Consider the following 13,411-nt stretch of genomic DNA (forward strand, 5'->3'; position numbering starts at 1 on the left):
TTCACAGGATTTTGGTTGATTTTTTTTTGTGTGTGAATGTTCTTAACCCTCTTGTTGTCTTAATTTTTGGGCACCAAAAATATTGTTCCTTTGTCTGAAAAAATCCAAAAATTCAGCAAAAAAAATCCCCATAATTCTGAAAATTTGCAAGACCTTCAATTTCAATAATTCCTTAAAAGTTTTATTATTAAAAATCCCCAAATTTGACAAGAAAATTCTTGTAAATATTTTCAAAAAAATTGTAAAAATCTTCCAAAAGAATCCTAAAAATATGTAAAGTGGTTCCATATATATCAATAAAACTTCTAATATTTTCTTTAAGAACATTCATATAAAAATCAAAAACTATTTTTGCTGAATTTTTGGATCTTTTTCAGACAAGGAAACATTATTTTTTGGTGCCCGTAAGTGAAGACAACAGGAGGGTTAAATGAACAAACAGCCACAGGACGGATTGTTTTGTGAATAAAAGGAAGAACAGAAGTGACAACAGAAGCCTCTTTGAGTCAAACCAACCATGAGACTGGCTTTGTTCAACCACAGACCATTTAGAAACGACGACGACGAGGCCTGAAGGCTGCAGAGCTCCACTTCATTAGTTATTAAAGCATGGATGAGTGGAAAACTGGGCCACCGAACACGTCTGTAGGAAATCTAAGCTGGAGTCGTGTTCCAGCTCTGCTGAACTCTCAGCAGCTTCTCACAGGTTTCTGCTCCAGGCACATCTTTTGTAAACTCTTTTTCACTGCAGCATGAAGTCCTCTATAGAAACAAAACAACCACGACTGGAAGAACAGAGAAAATGTCTTCTGTGCAGCGTAGCAAAGTTAAAGTACTATATTTCATAAAAAAACATACATAATAAGGAACAAATCTGGAATCAACATGTGCAACATTTTTCCAGGTTTTACCAATGCTGGAGAAAATGTGGACTTTATGTATGGAGTAATAGGAGTGCCAAATCAAAATAAAAATAAATAAATAAATGTGGAAATATAAAGAGAAATAAATAAATAAATAAATAAATAAAAAGGAAAATTTTGTCTTTGCTTTTACCTTTTCTGTTTTTTCCTTTTATTTATTTATTTATTTATTCTCTTTATATTTCCACATTTATTTATTTATTTATATTTTGATTTGGCACTCCTATTACTCCATATTTATGCACTATATTTATATTTGATTACATTTCCACGTTCATCTTCTATCCGTTTGCTGCAAAACGCTTCAGTTCACCTGAAAACTCTCTGAATATTTCCCATGTGTCTGTTGGTTACAGCTGAATCAGTCTTGACTTCACAGATATATCAAAACCCACAGAATTATTTGTATTTTACGGGATTTAATTAGTGCAAACGGTATATTTTTGGCATTTTTTTTAAAAACAAAGCATGTAAAATAAAGTCATTTTGATGATTTTAGGATTAGATGTTTGTTTTCCTAATAAAACGGCACAAAAATCTGCAAAAATTCTGATTTTTTTTTCTGTTTCTGCCATTCCTGCCTCTGATAAATGATTTAATCCTGTAAACAAAGAAAGAAAACATGTCCTTCAAACTCACCGGTGGGTTTGGGGTTCATGGGGTAGATTTACTGGACCTGAGGATCAGATAAGATAAAAGAAGCTTTTATTAATCCTATAGTCGGGAGATTATTCCAAGTACTTATCCATGAACAGAAACACCATAAAAGTACTGATTCTGCAGATTCCTGTACATGTGGAGAAATTAAAACTGAGTTTTAATGCACAAAATATTCATAATGCACAGATTTGTTCAAACTAAAGCAAATCTGAGGTTGTTTTTTTTGGAGTTTGGTGCGTCTGACAGCTACTTAACTGTGCATGAATATTTAGTTTAATTTAATACAGACAATGCATAATCTCTGAACAAATAAGCCCAAATTCAATCATACTGAGCAAAAAATCTCTGATAACCAGATTTCACAGCCTCTTTTTTTATTTGATAGATGATTCCAATTGATTCCAGAAGATAAAAGTAAGAAAAATGAACGTAGAAATTCAAAACTGAAGCTTTCAGGACTTTAAATGCGGAGACTTTAGGCTGTCTGTTGTGTTCTTCATTGCTCATCTCTCCAGTCTCGGCTCTGCTTTTGGTTTGTCTGGTCTCAGCGTTGCTGCAGGAGTGGCGTCAGACGGTTCCTCCCTCCTGAGCAGAGCGACACTAACGAGGTTCTGCTGCTGGATGCGAGTGAAACGATGCGTTTGGAGGCTGGAGATGGAGGAGGCGGTGGTCGGGCGTCCTGAGGCCTTCGGTCAGAGCAGCAGGAGGAAACAGACGTGAAGACGTGAACCGACACCATGAGACCTTCAGCAGCGGCCTGGACGGCTCTGGTTCTGCTGCTGCTTCAGGGAGCGTCCAGCGCCTGCACAGGTACAACCACCTCATGATATGCATTCTAATGTCTAATATTTAAGGATTAACTGCAGCTTATAGAGAGCTTATAGATCCAACAAACATCTGCAGGAACAACTGGAAACTTACAGCTAAAAATCTCCTTTTATTTTGTCTTTGGAAAAATATTGTAGTGACTTAACTTTGTACATTTGGGGAAATTATTTCGGTCTTACATGAGGTGTTCTACATCTGAGTGACTTTAAATGCAGCACTGTGACTAAAAGAAGCTTGCAGGATTCTCATAAGGATTTAAGTCAGAGTTCTGGAAATATTTCTACTAATTTTTATGGTTTATTTCTTGCATTTGTTACGCTCACTGCTAAAGACTCTACTGACTTGCAGGACTTCCTTTTTTTAATTCACAGCTTAATATTTGTAAAACAAGTTAAATTCCTCTCTTGTTAAAACCTATTTGGCACTGGAACTAAATTCCATTTATTGCATAAAAATCTAAATTATATTTCCATTATGAGACTAAATAAAAAGTCTCTAAGTGGATAAACATGATCATAAGTTGAATTTTTGCACTAAAATGAATCAATGAACTGCATTCATTATGAAAATCTAGTTTTTCCCCTAAATTAATTCAGAAACACCTTAAATAATAAACCAGGCAGAATTAGAAGATTAAAAGTAGACAAACTAAATGCAGAAAACATTATCTGAGTCTTTTTAAAGCATTATTAGGAGTAAAACTGTTTTTTATTATGAACTATTATAATTGCTGTTTTGAAAGAAAAACTAAACTGAGCTTTAAAATAAAGAGGTTTTATGGGAATTTAAGATTTTATTTCATATATTATAGCATTACAGCATTTAAATTAAATTAAATTAATGCTGCTTGCTGGATTTATGGAATAAAATGAATTTTAAAAATAATCCTGAGAACGTTTTATTTTGAAATAGTTTTTAAGTTAATTGTGTACTTTAACTTCTGTTGACATTTAAGATCCATTTAGTTTGAAATAGATTTATTAATTAGTGAGGTCTTATCAAAAGAAGGAAGCTGTTTGTTTTAGTTAATAGAACTTTTTAAACTGAAGCTCATCATTAATAAATACATTTAAATATGTTTGATAAACCCTAATTAACTCTAAAAACATCTGCTTCATCCAAAGATAAACTCAGTTTGTTTCATTTCTGTTATTATTCAGCTAAAGATGAATGTTTTTTCCAGTGAAGAAAGCGAGCAGCAGCAGTGGGAGGTTTGCAAACGCCACCTTAGTGCGTCTGTCCGAGTTCCTGAGCGCCGGTTATAAGAAAGGAGTGAGACCTGTGAAGGACTGGAGGACGTCCACCATCGTAGCCATCGACCTCATGGTGTACTCCATCCTCAGCGTGGTCAGTTCTGACGGGGAAACATCCCAGTCCACTGTTTTAGATGGAGCTTTTTAAGTTTTGACACAATCCAGCAGAATTTGCTGCATTCTGGTTGATTTTTTCTGAACGTTCTTAAAGAAAATATTAGAAGTTTTACTGATTTATAAGGAATCACTTTAGATATTTTTAGGATTTTTTTTTCGGAAGATTTTTACTCATTTGTTGAAAATATTTACAAGGATTTTCTTGCCAGATTTAAGGAATTTTTTAAAAATGAAACTTTTAAGGAATTATTGGAACATTCTTCCTGAAGGTTTTGCAAATTTTCTGAAATTTTGGGGATTTTTTTGCTGAATTTTTTCAGATAAGGAAATAATATTTTTTGGTGGATGTAAATGAAGACAACAGGAGGGTTAAGCTAACTTTATATTACTGCATTAACATTAATATTAATATCAAATGAGCTCATTTCAAAGAAACTGTCCTCATTTGTTTTAACTATTTACTTAATTCTTATAATAAAAAAGAAAATATTTCCTCTAATAATTACGATTTCTCCTTTTCTTGCACTAAAGGATGAGAAGAACCAGGTTTTGACCACATATGTGTGGTACAGACAGGTAGGAAAAGTAAAAATCTACATATGTACTGTTGGTTTGTCAGTTCAAATATGGACATTTGTCTTATTATAGTTACTTTATATTTCATATTTTATGCATTTTCAATGTCTTAAATCATTAGTATTTAGCCATCATCACTTCTTTTGGTTGAATATTTTGCTTCTCTTTAAAATCTCTGACTTTCCAAATCATCTATTTTATGTTATTTCTGTGCTGTTTGACGCTTTAATATCCTCCCGTGTGCGATTATTTAGTCGTGGACGGATGAATTCCTGGTGTGGAATCCAGAAGACTTTGATGAAGTCAAACAGGTTTCGATTCCCACGGCCAACGTCTGGGTTCCCGACATCCTCATCAACGAGTTGTAAGAACTTTAATGGTATGAATTCTCTCATTTCTACGCTTCCTGTCGAGCTAAAGTAGACCACTGCTGTCGTTTCTGTCCGTGTTCTGCAGCGTGGACGTGGGGAAGTCTCCAGACATCCCATACGTCTACGTGACCCACGACGGCCTGGTGAGGAACTACAAACCCATCCAGGTGGTCACGGCCTGCACGCTCAACATCTACAACTTCCCCTTCGACGTCCAGAAATGCAGCCTGACCTTCCAGAGCTGGCTCCACACCAGTAAGATAAAAATCAGATTTCCTCTTCAAAAGAATAGATAAGAAGCATCATTTTGCAGCTTCCAGGGCTGAAAAATGATGTTTTTTCTCAATTAATGTTCATTATGAGATTAAATCTAAGGTCTGTAAGTGGATAAGCATGATCTTAAGCTGCATTTTCACTAAAAATGCATCATTCAAGTGCATTCAAAGTGCAGCAAACGGACAGAAAAGGCCTGAATCTGATCGATGCTGGGGCTTGTTGTGTTCCATCGTCTCTCCTGCTGAGACTGAGGTGAAGCCGTCTCGTTTCCACGGCCGGTTCATGCTGCTCTCAGCGCTGCTTTCCATTTGCAGTCGACGACATCAACATCACCCTGATGAGGAGCCCTGAAGAGCTGAGGGAGGACAAGAGCGTCTTCATGAACCAGGGCGAGTGGGAGCTGCTCCACATCCTGTCCAACTACAAGATCTTCAGCGTGGACGACGACGACTACTACGCCGAGATGAAGTTCCACGTGAGTGCACGAGTCTACGAGCACGTGCACGTCGCACATGAGTGCATGTAGACAGCATGGATACAGATGCATGTGAAAATATGAAATGTTGGATTTGGTTGATTTTTATGTGAATGTTCTTAAGAAAATATTAGAAGTTTTACTGATATGTATGGAATCACTTTAGATAGTTTTAGGATTTTTTTGGAGGATTTTTTACTAATTTTTAAAAAAATATTTACAAGAATTTTCTTGCCAGATTTTGGGATTTTTAAAAAAAATAAATTATTGCAATTTTCTTCCTGAAGGTTCTGCAAATTTTCAGAAATTTGGAGAATTTTTTTGCAGAATTTTTGGATTTTTTTTCAAACGAGTAAACAATATTTTTTGGTGGCTGTAAATGAGGACAACAGGAAGGATAAATTAAGAAAAAACATCAAAAATCAGATGACAGACTTCGACTATTCTCGACTTTTTTCCATATAAATGCATGAAAATCACATCACAAACACTGTAAATGTGTGTAAAATGATGCAAACATTAAGAAAAATAATAAAAAAAGATAATAAATGTTGGATTAACCTGTTAAATTAGATGAAACAGCCTATTTGATTGTTTTCTTTTAGTGTTGGGATTAATGTTTGCTTTACAGATCTTTTTATGTTTTAAAAATGCACAAAATTGACAATGTGAAAAATGATGCTTTGAAACAGCAGCTTTTCCACTTTGAGCACATCTGGAGCGATGAACTGCTCGTTCTACTGCTCTGATTAAACCTGTTAATTACCGACACTCTCAGCACAGAACCAGGCTGCACTAAGCTCCGCCTGCCTCGGTTTTAGGACCTTAACCCTTCGTCTTCCAGGTGGTGATCCGGCGGCGGCCGCTGTTCTACACGGTGAACCTGCTGCTGCCCAGCATCTTCCTGATGGTGATGGACGTGGTGGGCTTCTACCTGCCTCCAGACAGCGGAGAGAGAGTTTCCTTTAAGATCACTCTGCTGCTCGGCTACTCCGTCTTCCTCATCATCGTGTCCGACACGCTGCCTGCCACGGCCATAGGGACTCCTCTGATAGGTGATGAGCAGCTTCAAACCCCAGAAAACCCACTGCTGCACAAACACAGTCACATGTGAATCACTTTTCATTTTCTATTATTTCTTTTTCTTTTTTTAAAATATTTTTCTTCTCTATATATATTTTTTCTTTATTATTTGCTAATTTTTTCTATATTTTTCTTCTCTCTCTATATATATTTTTTCTCATTTTTTCTATATTTTTTCTTCTCTCTATATATATATTGTTCTTTATTTTTTGCTCATTTTTTTCTACATTTTTTCTTCTCGCTCTACATATTTTTCTTTATTTTTTGCAAATTTTTTCTATATTTTTTCTTCTCTCTATATATATTTATTTCTTTATTTTTTGCTCATTTTTTTCTGTATTTTTCTTCTCTCTATATATATTTTTTCTTTATTTTTTGCTCATTTTTTCTATATTTTTCTTCTCTCTCTCTCTCTCTCTCTCTCTCTCCATATATATATTTTCTTTATTTTTTGCTCATTTTTTCCATATTTTTTCTTCTCTCGCTATAGATATTTTTTCTCTTTATTTTTTTGCTCATTTTTTCTTCTCTCTCTCTCTCTCTATTTTTTTGCTCATGTCTTTCTATATTCAGGTATTTGGGTTCAGATGCATGCATATATAATGAAATATAATATTATATTATATAATATATATTTATTGTTTTATTTTAAATATTTTTTTGCTAATATTTTTCTATATTTGGGTCTTACAGGGTTAAAATATTTTGCAAACCATTTTTATTTGTCTTTAAGTTAACGTGAAAATCCAGTAAAGCTGCTGAACTGTCCTCCACAGACTACTGAGGTGAAACCAGCGTCCACTGGGGCTCAGGTGGACCTTAGCGGTTCCCTCCTTCTATCTCACCTGTCTGTCTCCTGCAGGTGTGTACTTCGTGGTCTGCATGGCCCTCCTGGTGATCAGTCTGACAGAAACGGTGCTGATCGTCCGTCTGGTCCACAAGCAGGACCTGCAGCCCCCCGTCCCCCACTGGGTCAAGTATCTGGTCCTGGAACGAGCTCCGGTCCTCTTCTGCATCCACAAGAAGCACCGGCTCTGCTCCCGGCTGTCGTCTGGGACCTCCGACCTCGAGCACTACAAGGACAGCAGCTACGGGACCGGTAAGGTTCACATCAGAGCAGGTAAAACACTTTTAGTCTCTAAAATCAACAACAGATTCTTGCAATTTGAAACCAAATCACTCATTTTACTAAAGTAAGTTGCTTTTCTCCTTAAAATTATGTCATAAAAACATCTTATAATGGTTCTTTTTGCAGTTTTAAGCTCAATTAATTGCATTCTAACTATTCAACCGTATTTTGAGGTAATTTCATTGTTTTTAAACTTTCTTTAAACAATAAAAAGCCCAAAAAAAGGAACATTATGTAAAATAAAACTAAAAACTGTATTTTAATCACGGAAAATTACTTTAACTCTGTGAGATGCTTGTTTTCATTTGTCTTATGCTAGTTTTTTAGCCACGAAGCTGCCAAAATGGTTTTTAAGCATTGCTACAGGTACATTTACTGACTCCATATGAATTATCTAAGAGGTACTAAATGTCCTCTGCAGAATTAATCCTGATCATTGTCATTATGGCAATTTTATTCAACCACATTTATCCGTAATGTCATTGTTATTTATGGTTATTTTACAGTAGTTTTTGGTGACCCAGCGGCCACAATATTACAGTTTTATTCTTTATTCTTAGTATTTTTAAAGCATTGTTTATTTATCATAAAGCTTTATTGGACACTGGAAATATACGTAATAGAAATGATATTTGAATGTATTATTATTTATTATTGTTGTCTTCATTATCCGACCACACTAACATTCTTTTAGCAGCAGTACAACTTTGTAATCTGCAGTATTAATAATGATGATAATCTGCAGCATTTTGATAAAACATCTTGTTTTTGATGAAGTTTTTTTCTCCTAAACTAATCCCATCCTGGACTCACAGAGCTCAAATTAATAAAATTCTAATCAGCTGTCTTTATCAAAACCAAAATGTTTTCCATCATCTCAGACTTACTGAACTAAAAAGCCATAAAACCCATGTTTCTGTCCGTTTTTCAGCGCAGTGCTCACTCCACCACACCTGTGAAATCGGCCGACGGCTCAGCCAGCAGGACCACCGGGAGGCCGGGCTGCTGGGCCTCCACCGGACCCCCCCCAGGGACCCCGGCCCGCCCGTCATGGACAGCATCCTGCAGGAGGTGACGGCCATACGCCACTTCCTGGAGAAGAGGGACCGGTGCCGGGAGGTGGCCAAGGAGTGGCTGCAGGTGGGCTACGTGCTGGACGTGCTGCTCTTCAGGGTCTACCTGGTGGCCATGGTGGCCTACAGCATCACGCTGGGCACGCTGTGGTCCGTCTGGCAGGTGGCCTGAGCTCCACCTCTGGACGGCCGTGGACACAAACACAGCAGGAGAAGCTAGAAACAGCCCAGAGGCTAACAGCACCGTGGAGCCGACAGGGAGGGGAACGCTTCCTGTAGACGAGCACATTCACAGGTTTAGAGACCAGATTTACCACAATAGCTTCTAAACTGTAGGAAATTAAAACCGCCTGATGCTTTTTAGGATGCAACACTTTGAATGCAGCAACATGAAGGATTAGAAAGGACCTGGAAGACACACGAGAAAACCAAAATCTAGTTAAAAAACTGAGCATAAAGTAGATAAACCTGAAAATGTGCAGTAAAGACCACATTAAAAAGTAGTTTCATTGCTTTTTTCCTGTCTTTAATAAACATTAAAAGGCCAAAAAAGCCCGTTATGTGAAATTAAAACTAAAAAAACTGTATTTTAATTATGGAAAATTACTCATACAACATTTGATATGATCTAAAATCAGCAGTGGATTCTTGCAATCTGAAACCAAACTCTTAGTTTTACAACAGTAAGTTGATTTTCTCCATAAAATTATTTGTTTAAAAACAACCAATAATGCTCCATTTTGCAGTGCTAAGTCCATTTAAGTGAATTCTAACATATTTCAACATATTTAAAGTTAATTTGACTGTTTTCATCCTTTCATGAAACATTAAAAGGCCAAAAAAGGCCCTTTATGTAAAATTAAAGCTAAAATCTGTATTTTCATGATGGAAAATGGTTGTTTTATTTATTTTCCTGGTAGCTTTTAGCCACTGAGCTGCCAGAATATTAATGTTTGTTACTTTTAAAGCCTTTCTACGTGAATATTTATTTGCTTAATATGAATTCTATTCAAGAGGTTCTGAGTTTCCTCCTCTGCAGAAATAATCCTGATTCCTGACATTTTTACAATATCTTCATATTTATAGATGATTTAATTGTTTTTACACTTTCATTAAACATTAAAAAACACATTATGTAAAATTTAAAGTAGAAACTGCATTTTACTCGTGGAAAATGACTATTTAAAGGAAATATTAAAGTTTGCTGTTTACTACTAATGTAAGAACATCTCTCCAGATATTTGTATGTAATAACTGCACATGGACAAATAAATAAGTAATTTATTTAAAGAGATATTAACGGTTTCCATTTTACTGTACACTAAATATTACACGTAACCTCATTCTAAACTGTGGATCACATTGTAAAAGAGACACGTGGTTTTTATCTATTTTTTGCTTCTTTGTTTAGTTTTATTAGCAGGATTTTACATAATTCATGGTAATCCTGAAAACTTAGCACTTTATGTCATATCACGTCTAAAACGACTGGATTTTTTATTCGAATTTTCATTTTTTGGATTTAATTTAATTGATTTCCATTAATTTTCTCGCTGTGCCAACAAGATATGTAACTAGAGAAATAATATGTTAAATAAATGTGACAATATTTCATTATAAGCAGGTGAAAATATACACATTTATTTGTTAAATAAATAAAATGTTTTTTATGTTTGTTTGAAATGAAACTTAAATGTAAATGCACATTAATATAACGTGATATTATTATGAAATTTTTGGGGGGATTTATTTCTGTTGTGTTAGTTACTGTAAGAATTAATTTTATTATACAAATCGCCATCATGAATTATTAATAATAAAGAAATTGCTCTGATAAAACTTTGACTCCATAGTTTTCATTTAGTATTATTTAGTATTTAAAGCTGGTTTGCTGATATAGTTTCTGCATTTGTTCATTTTATAGTTATATTTTTAATAGTTTTTGTTCTTTTTTTTGTCCGGTATTTACATTTCTAACTCCAGCAACTAAAATTCTCGTCATCTTGTCAATAAATGTTTCCTGAACAAGAATCTACCAAAACCTCCTCTGCAATCCTCTGAATTACTCAGAAAATGTTCAGTAATCTATTTCATGCTGCAGATGTGGACAGAAACAGTGAAGCGTTAATTATTTTTACGTTATTTCATTTAACGTCCTCATTCACAGTCAGCTCAAACACAGCCTGCAGTTCCACCCAGCCGCCTGAGGATGGCGCCAAATACAACCACATGTTTCCCTCCACGGCGGTGAGACCCTGAAGGTCAGACGTTCAAACCATCACTGATTCTTCTCATCATCTTAAACCTCCCTGATCATTTCCATCCTCTCAGGTGGAAGAACATCGATGTGTTTCTCATCGTCATGTATGATCGCTGACCGTGTTTAGCGTGTTTTCTGTGCTACCATTTGTGCAGCGTTGGTTTAAAGGTTAATTAAATCCGTTAGCTTAACTTATCAGTCAGGTATAGGCGTTAATACTGCAGCAGGATGAAAGCAGAAATGAGATAAATGACACCGTTAACGCCTCAGAGACAAACAGCTTTTAAATGCAGCTCTAAATGTCCAATGTCAGTAAATAAACGTCAATATTTCATGATTTTTTTTCTGTCTCAGTAAGTAAATTCATGACCTTCAGTACGTTTTCTGTCATTATAACGAGTCCTTATTGTAAAGATCAGACCTGGATCCAGAAGAAAACGACCAAAGAAGCCTCTGGAAGAAAAGCTGATTATTGATCCGTTTGTAGAACATCTGCAGCTGCTTTCATCCTGATCGATCATCATAATGTGTCCTTTATGTCCGTCTTTGTAAAACACAAAATCTGAATTCCAGTTTGAATATTTCTAAAGGTGGAGCCACATAAGACCTCATTTGATCAGGAATATCCTTGACATTCTTTGTTTTTGTTCAGTCCTAAGCTGCAGTGATTCAAACATCAGTCTGAGTGATTTTCTTTGACTGTTTTCTGGTTTCTTTCCTCCTCTGTGACATTACATTAAATATCTTTGGGTCGTAGACAACAGCAGACATCAGGAAACATCTCTGATCGTAACGTTTGAACATTTTCTGACTTTAAAACTCCAAACGACTGATGGATTTCTGACTGAAACTCACTGACATGTGACTGGAAAATGTTAAAAAGTGTTATAAAACTGAGTGGACAAAAGCAGAAATCTGAAAAAGTCATCCTGCTCTCTGGGTGATTCTTTGATGGAACAATTCACGGATTAAATATAAAATCAACCGTTGGTTCCGGCCTTGAATTCACTGTTTCTAGTTTAAAATATTCATCTTTAATCGATTAGTTTTCAACAAATAATTTATTCATCAACTATTTTGATAAGTGACAACCTTTTTAGGCTCGTTTAATTCTAAATTTGCTTATTCTAGACTGTTGAATGTGAATGTTTTCTGGTTTCTTTCTTCTTCTAGGGCAGTAAAAAATCTTTTGGTTGTTTGATGACTTCATGCTGGGTTTTAGAAAACAGGATCGGACATTTCTTTAACCATTTACTGGCATTTTACTAAACCACCGATCAATAAACTGAGAGAATAATCAGCAGATTGACTAACAGTGGAAACAGATGATGGGTTTATTTAGTCCCATCCGGTTCTTCTGCTCTGAGGTTCTCTGGTACTAATTAGAGCTGGACTGATCGTGTGGTCATACATGTTCAAACTGACACATGTTGGCGACACTTTTCTGACCATTTTCTTGTCGTGTCGCCGTTTGCAGCAGCTGTGGAGGTCGACCTGCTGCTGGCGTTTGTTTCTGAGTGTCAAAGTAAAAGATCTCTGGACAGAAACAAACACTGTGATCCCACATGTCAGGAAAAATGACATCTAGCTCGTTAAAATGACACGAAATCCTGTTTTAAAGGTACTGATGGATGAGTTGATCAGCAGCGTGTTGCATTTCTGATAAACGTAGACGTGATAACTGCTTTATTTCTCTCAAAGACTGCTGGATAAGACTGACTCTCTGTAAAATTACTTTTTTCTTTTTGCTGAAAATATGACAAAACAAGTAAAAAAGTGTAATTTTACCACAAATACAGATTATTAATGTAGATATTATATATGGTCATAATTCCTTTCTGTTATTTTATTTAGTCATCACAATATAAATGAATATTTTTATGTGATTTTATCATCTGTATTTTAACAAAACAGAAAAAAACTGTAAAATAACAGTTTAAAAGTTATCGATCATTTTTCAATCCAGAATGTAAACATTTGAATTAAAAAAATCAATTTGCAACAAAATAACTTATTTTATGGATTTATGCTGGAATTAGTACAAAACCAATCAAACCATGTAATTTTATCTTCAAATGCTTAAAAAATGAAATAAAATTATGATTTGTGAAAAACCCAGATTTTTGATGTGGATATTATTTCTAAGAGCAGTTTTATTTCTGCTGCTGTTTTAATATTTTTGTGATTTTATCATCTGTAATTTAACAAAACAAGAAAACGCTGTAAAATAACAGCAAAATACAGTTAAAAAGTCTTTTTAAAATACATTTTTACAGTGTAGGAAACTTCACATTTCAGCTGAAGATCTAAACGACCAACATCTGCCTCCTGACTGAGTTTAAGCCTCTTTTAGGACAAATTTAAACCCTCAGTAGAAAGAACATTTG

General features: G+C 35.2%; 1 protein-coding gene across 1 annotated transcript; it reads left to right on the top strand.

The window, feature by feature from the left end:
• Positions 1 to 1,994: 1,994 nt before the first annotated feature.
• htr3a (5-hydroxytryptamine (serotonin) receptor 3A) lies at positions 1,995 to 10,525 on the top strand. The gene is made up of 9 exons (XM_022204846.2): positions 1,995 to 2,393; positions 3,595 to 3,758; positions 4,313 to 4,357; positions 4,612 to 4,721; positions 4,814 to 4,983; positions 5,319 to 5,479; positions 6,324 to 6,534; positions 7,425 to 7,661; positions 8,623 to 10,525. Exons 1-9 carry the CDS (start codon positions 2,321 to 2,323, stop codon positions 8,934 to 8,936), a joined length of 1,485 nt encoding a protein of 494 aa, XP_022060538.1. The 5' UTR covers positions 1,995 to 2,320; the 3' UTR covers positions 8,937 to 10,525.
• Positions 10,526 to 13,411: the final 2,886 nt, after the last annotated feature.

Source organism: Acanthochromis polyacanthus, chromosome 17, assembly GCF_021347895.1.
Source record: "Acanthochromis polyacanthus isolate Apoly-LR-REF ecotype Palm Island chromosome 17, KAUST_Apoly_ChrSc, whole genome shotgun sequence".
Lineage (NCBI taxonomy): Eukaryota > Metazoa > Chordata > Actinopteri > Pomacentridae > Acanthochromis > Acanthochromis polyacanthus.

Coding starts and splice junctions, on each gene's coding strand:
- htr3a (XM_022204846.2), top strand. CDS start 2,321: ATGAGACCTTCAGCAGCGGCCTGGACGGCTCTGGTTCTGCTGCTGCTT. Junction 4,358..4,611: donor CATATGTGTGGTACAGACAG/GTAGGAAAAGTA, acceptor GCGATTATTTAG/TCGTGGACGGATGAATTCCT. Junction 6,535..7,424: donor CATAGGGACTCCTCTGATAG/GTGATGAGCAGC, acceptor TGTCTCCTGCAG/GTGTGTACTTCGTGGTCTGC.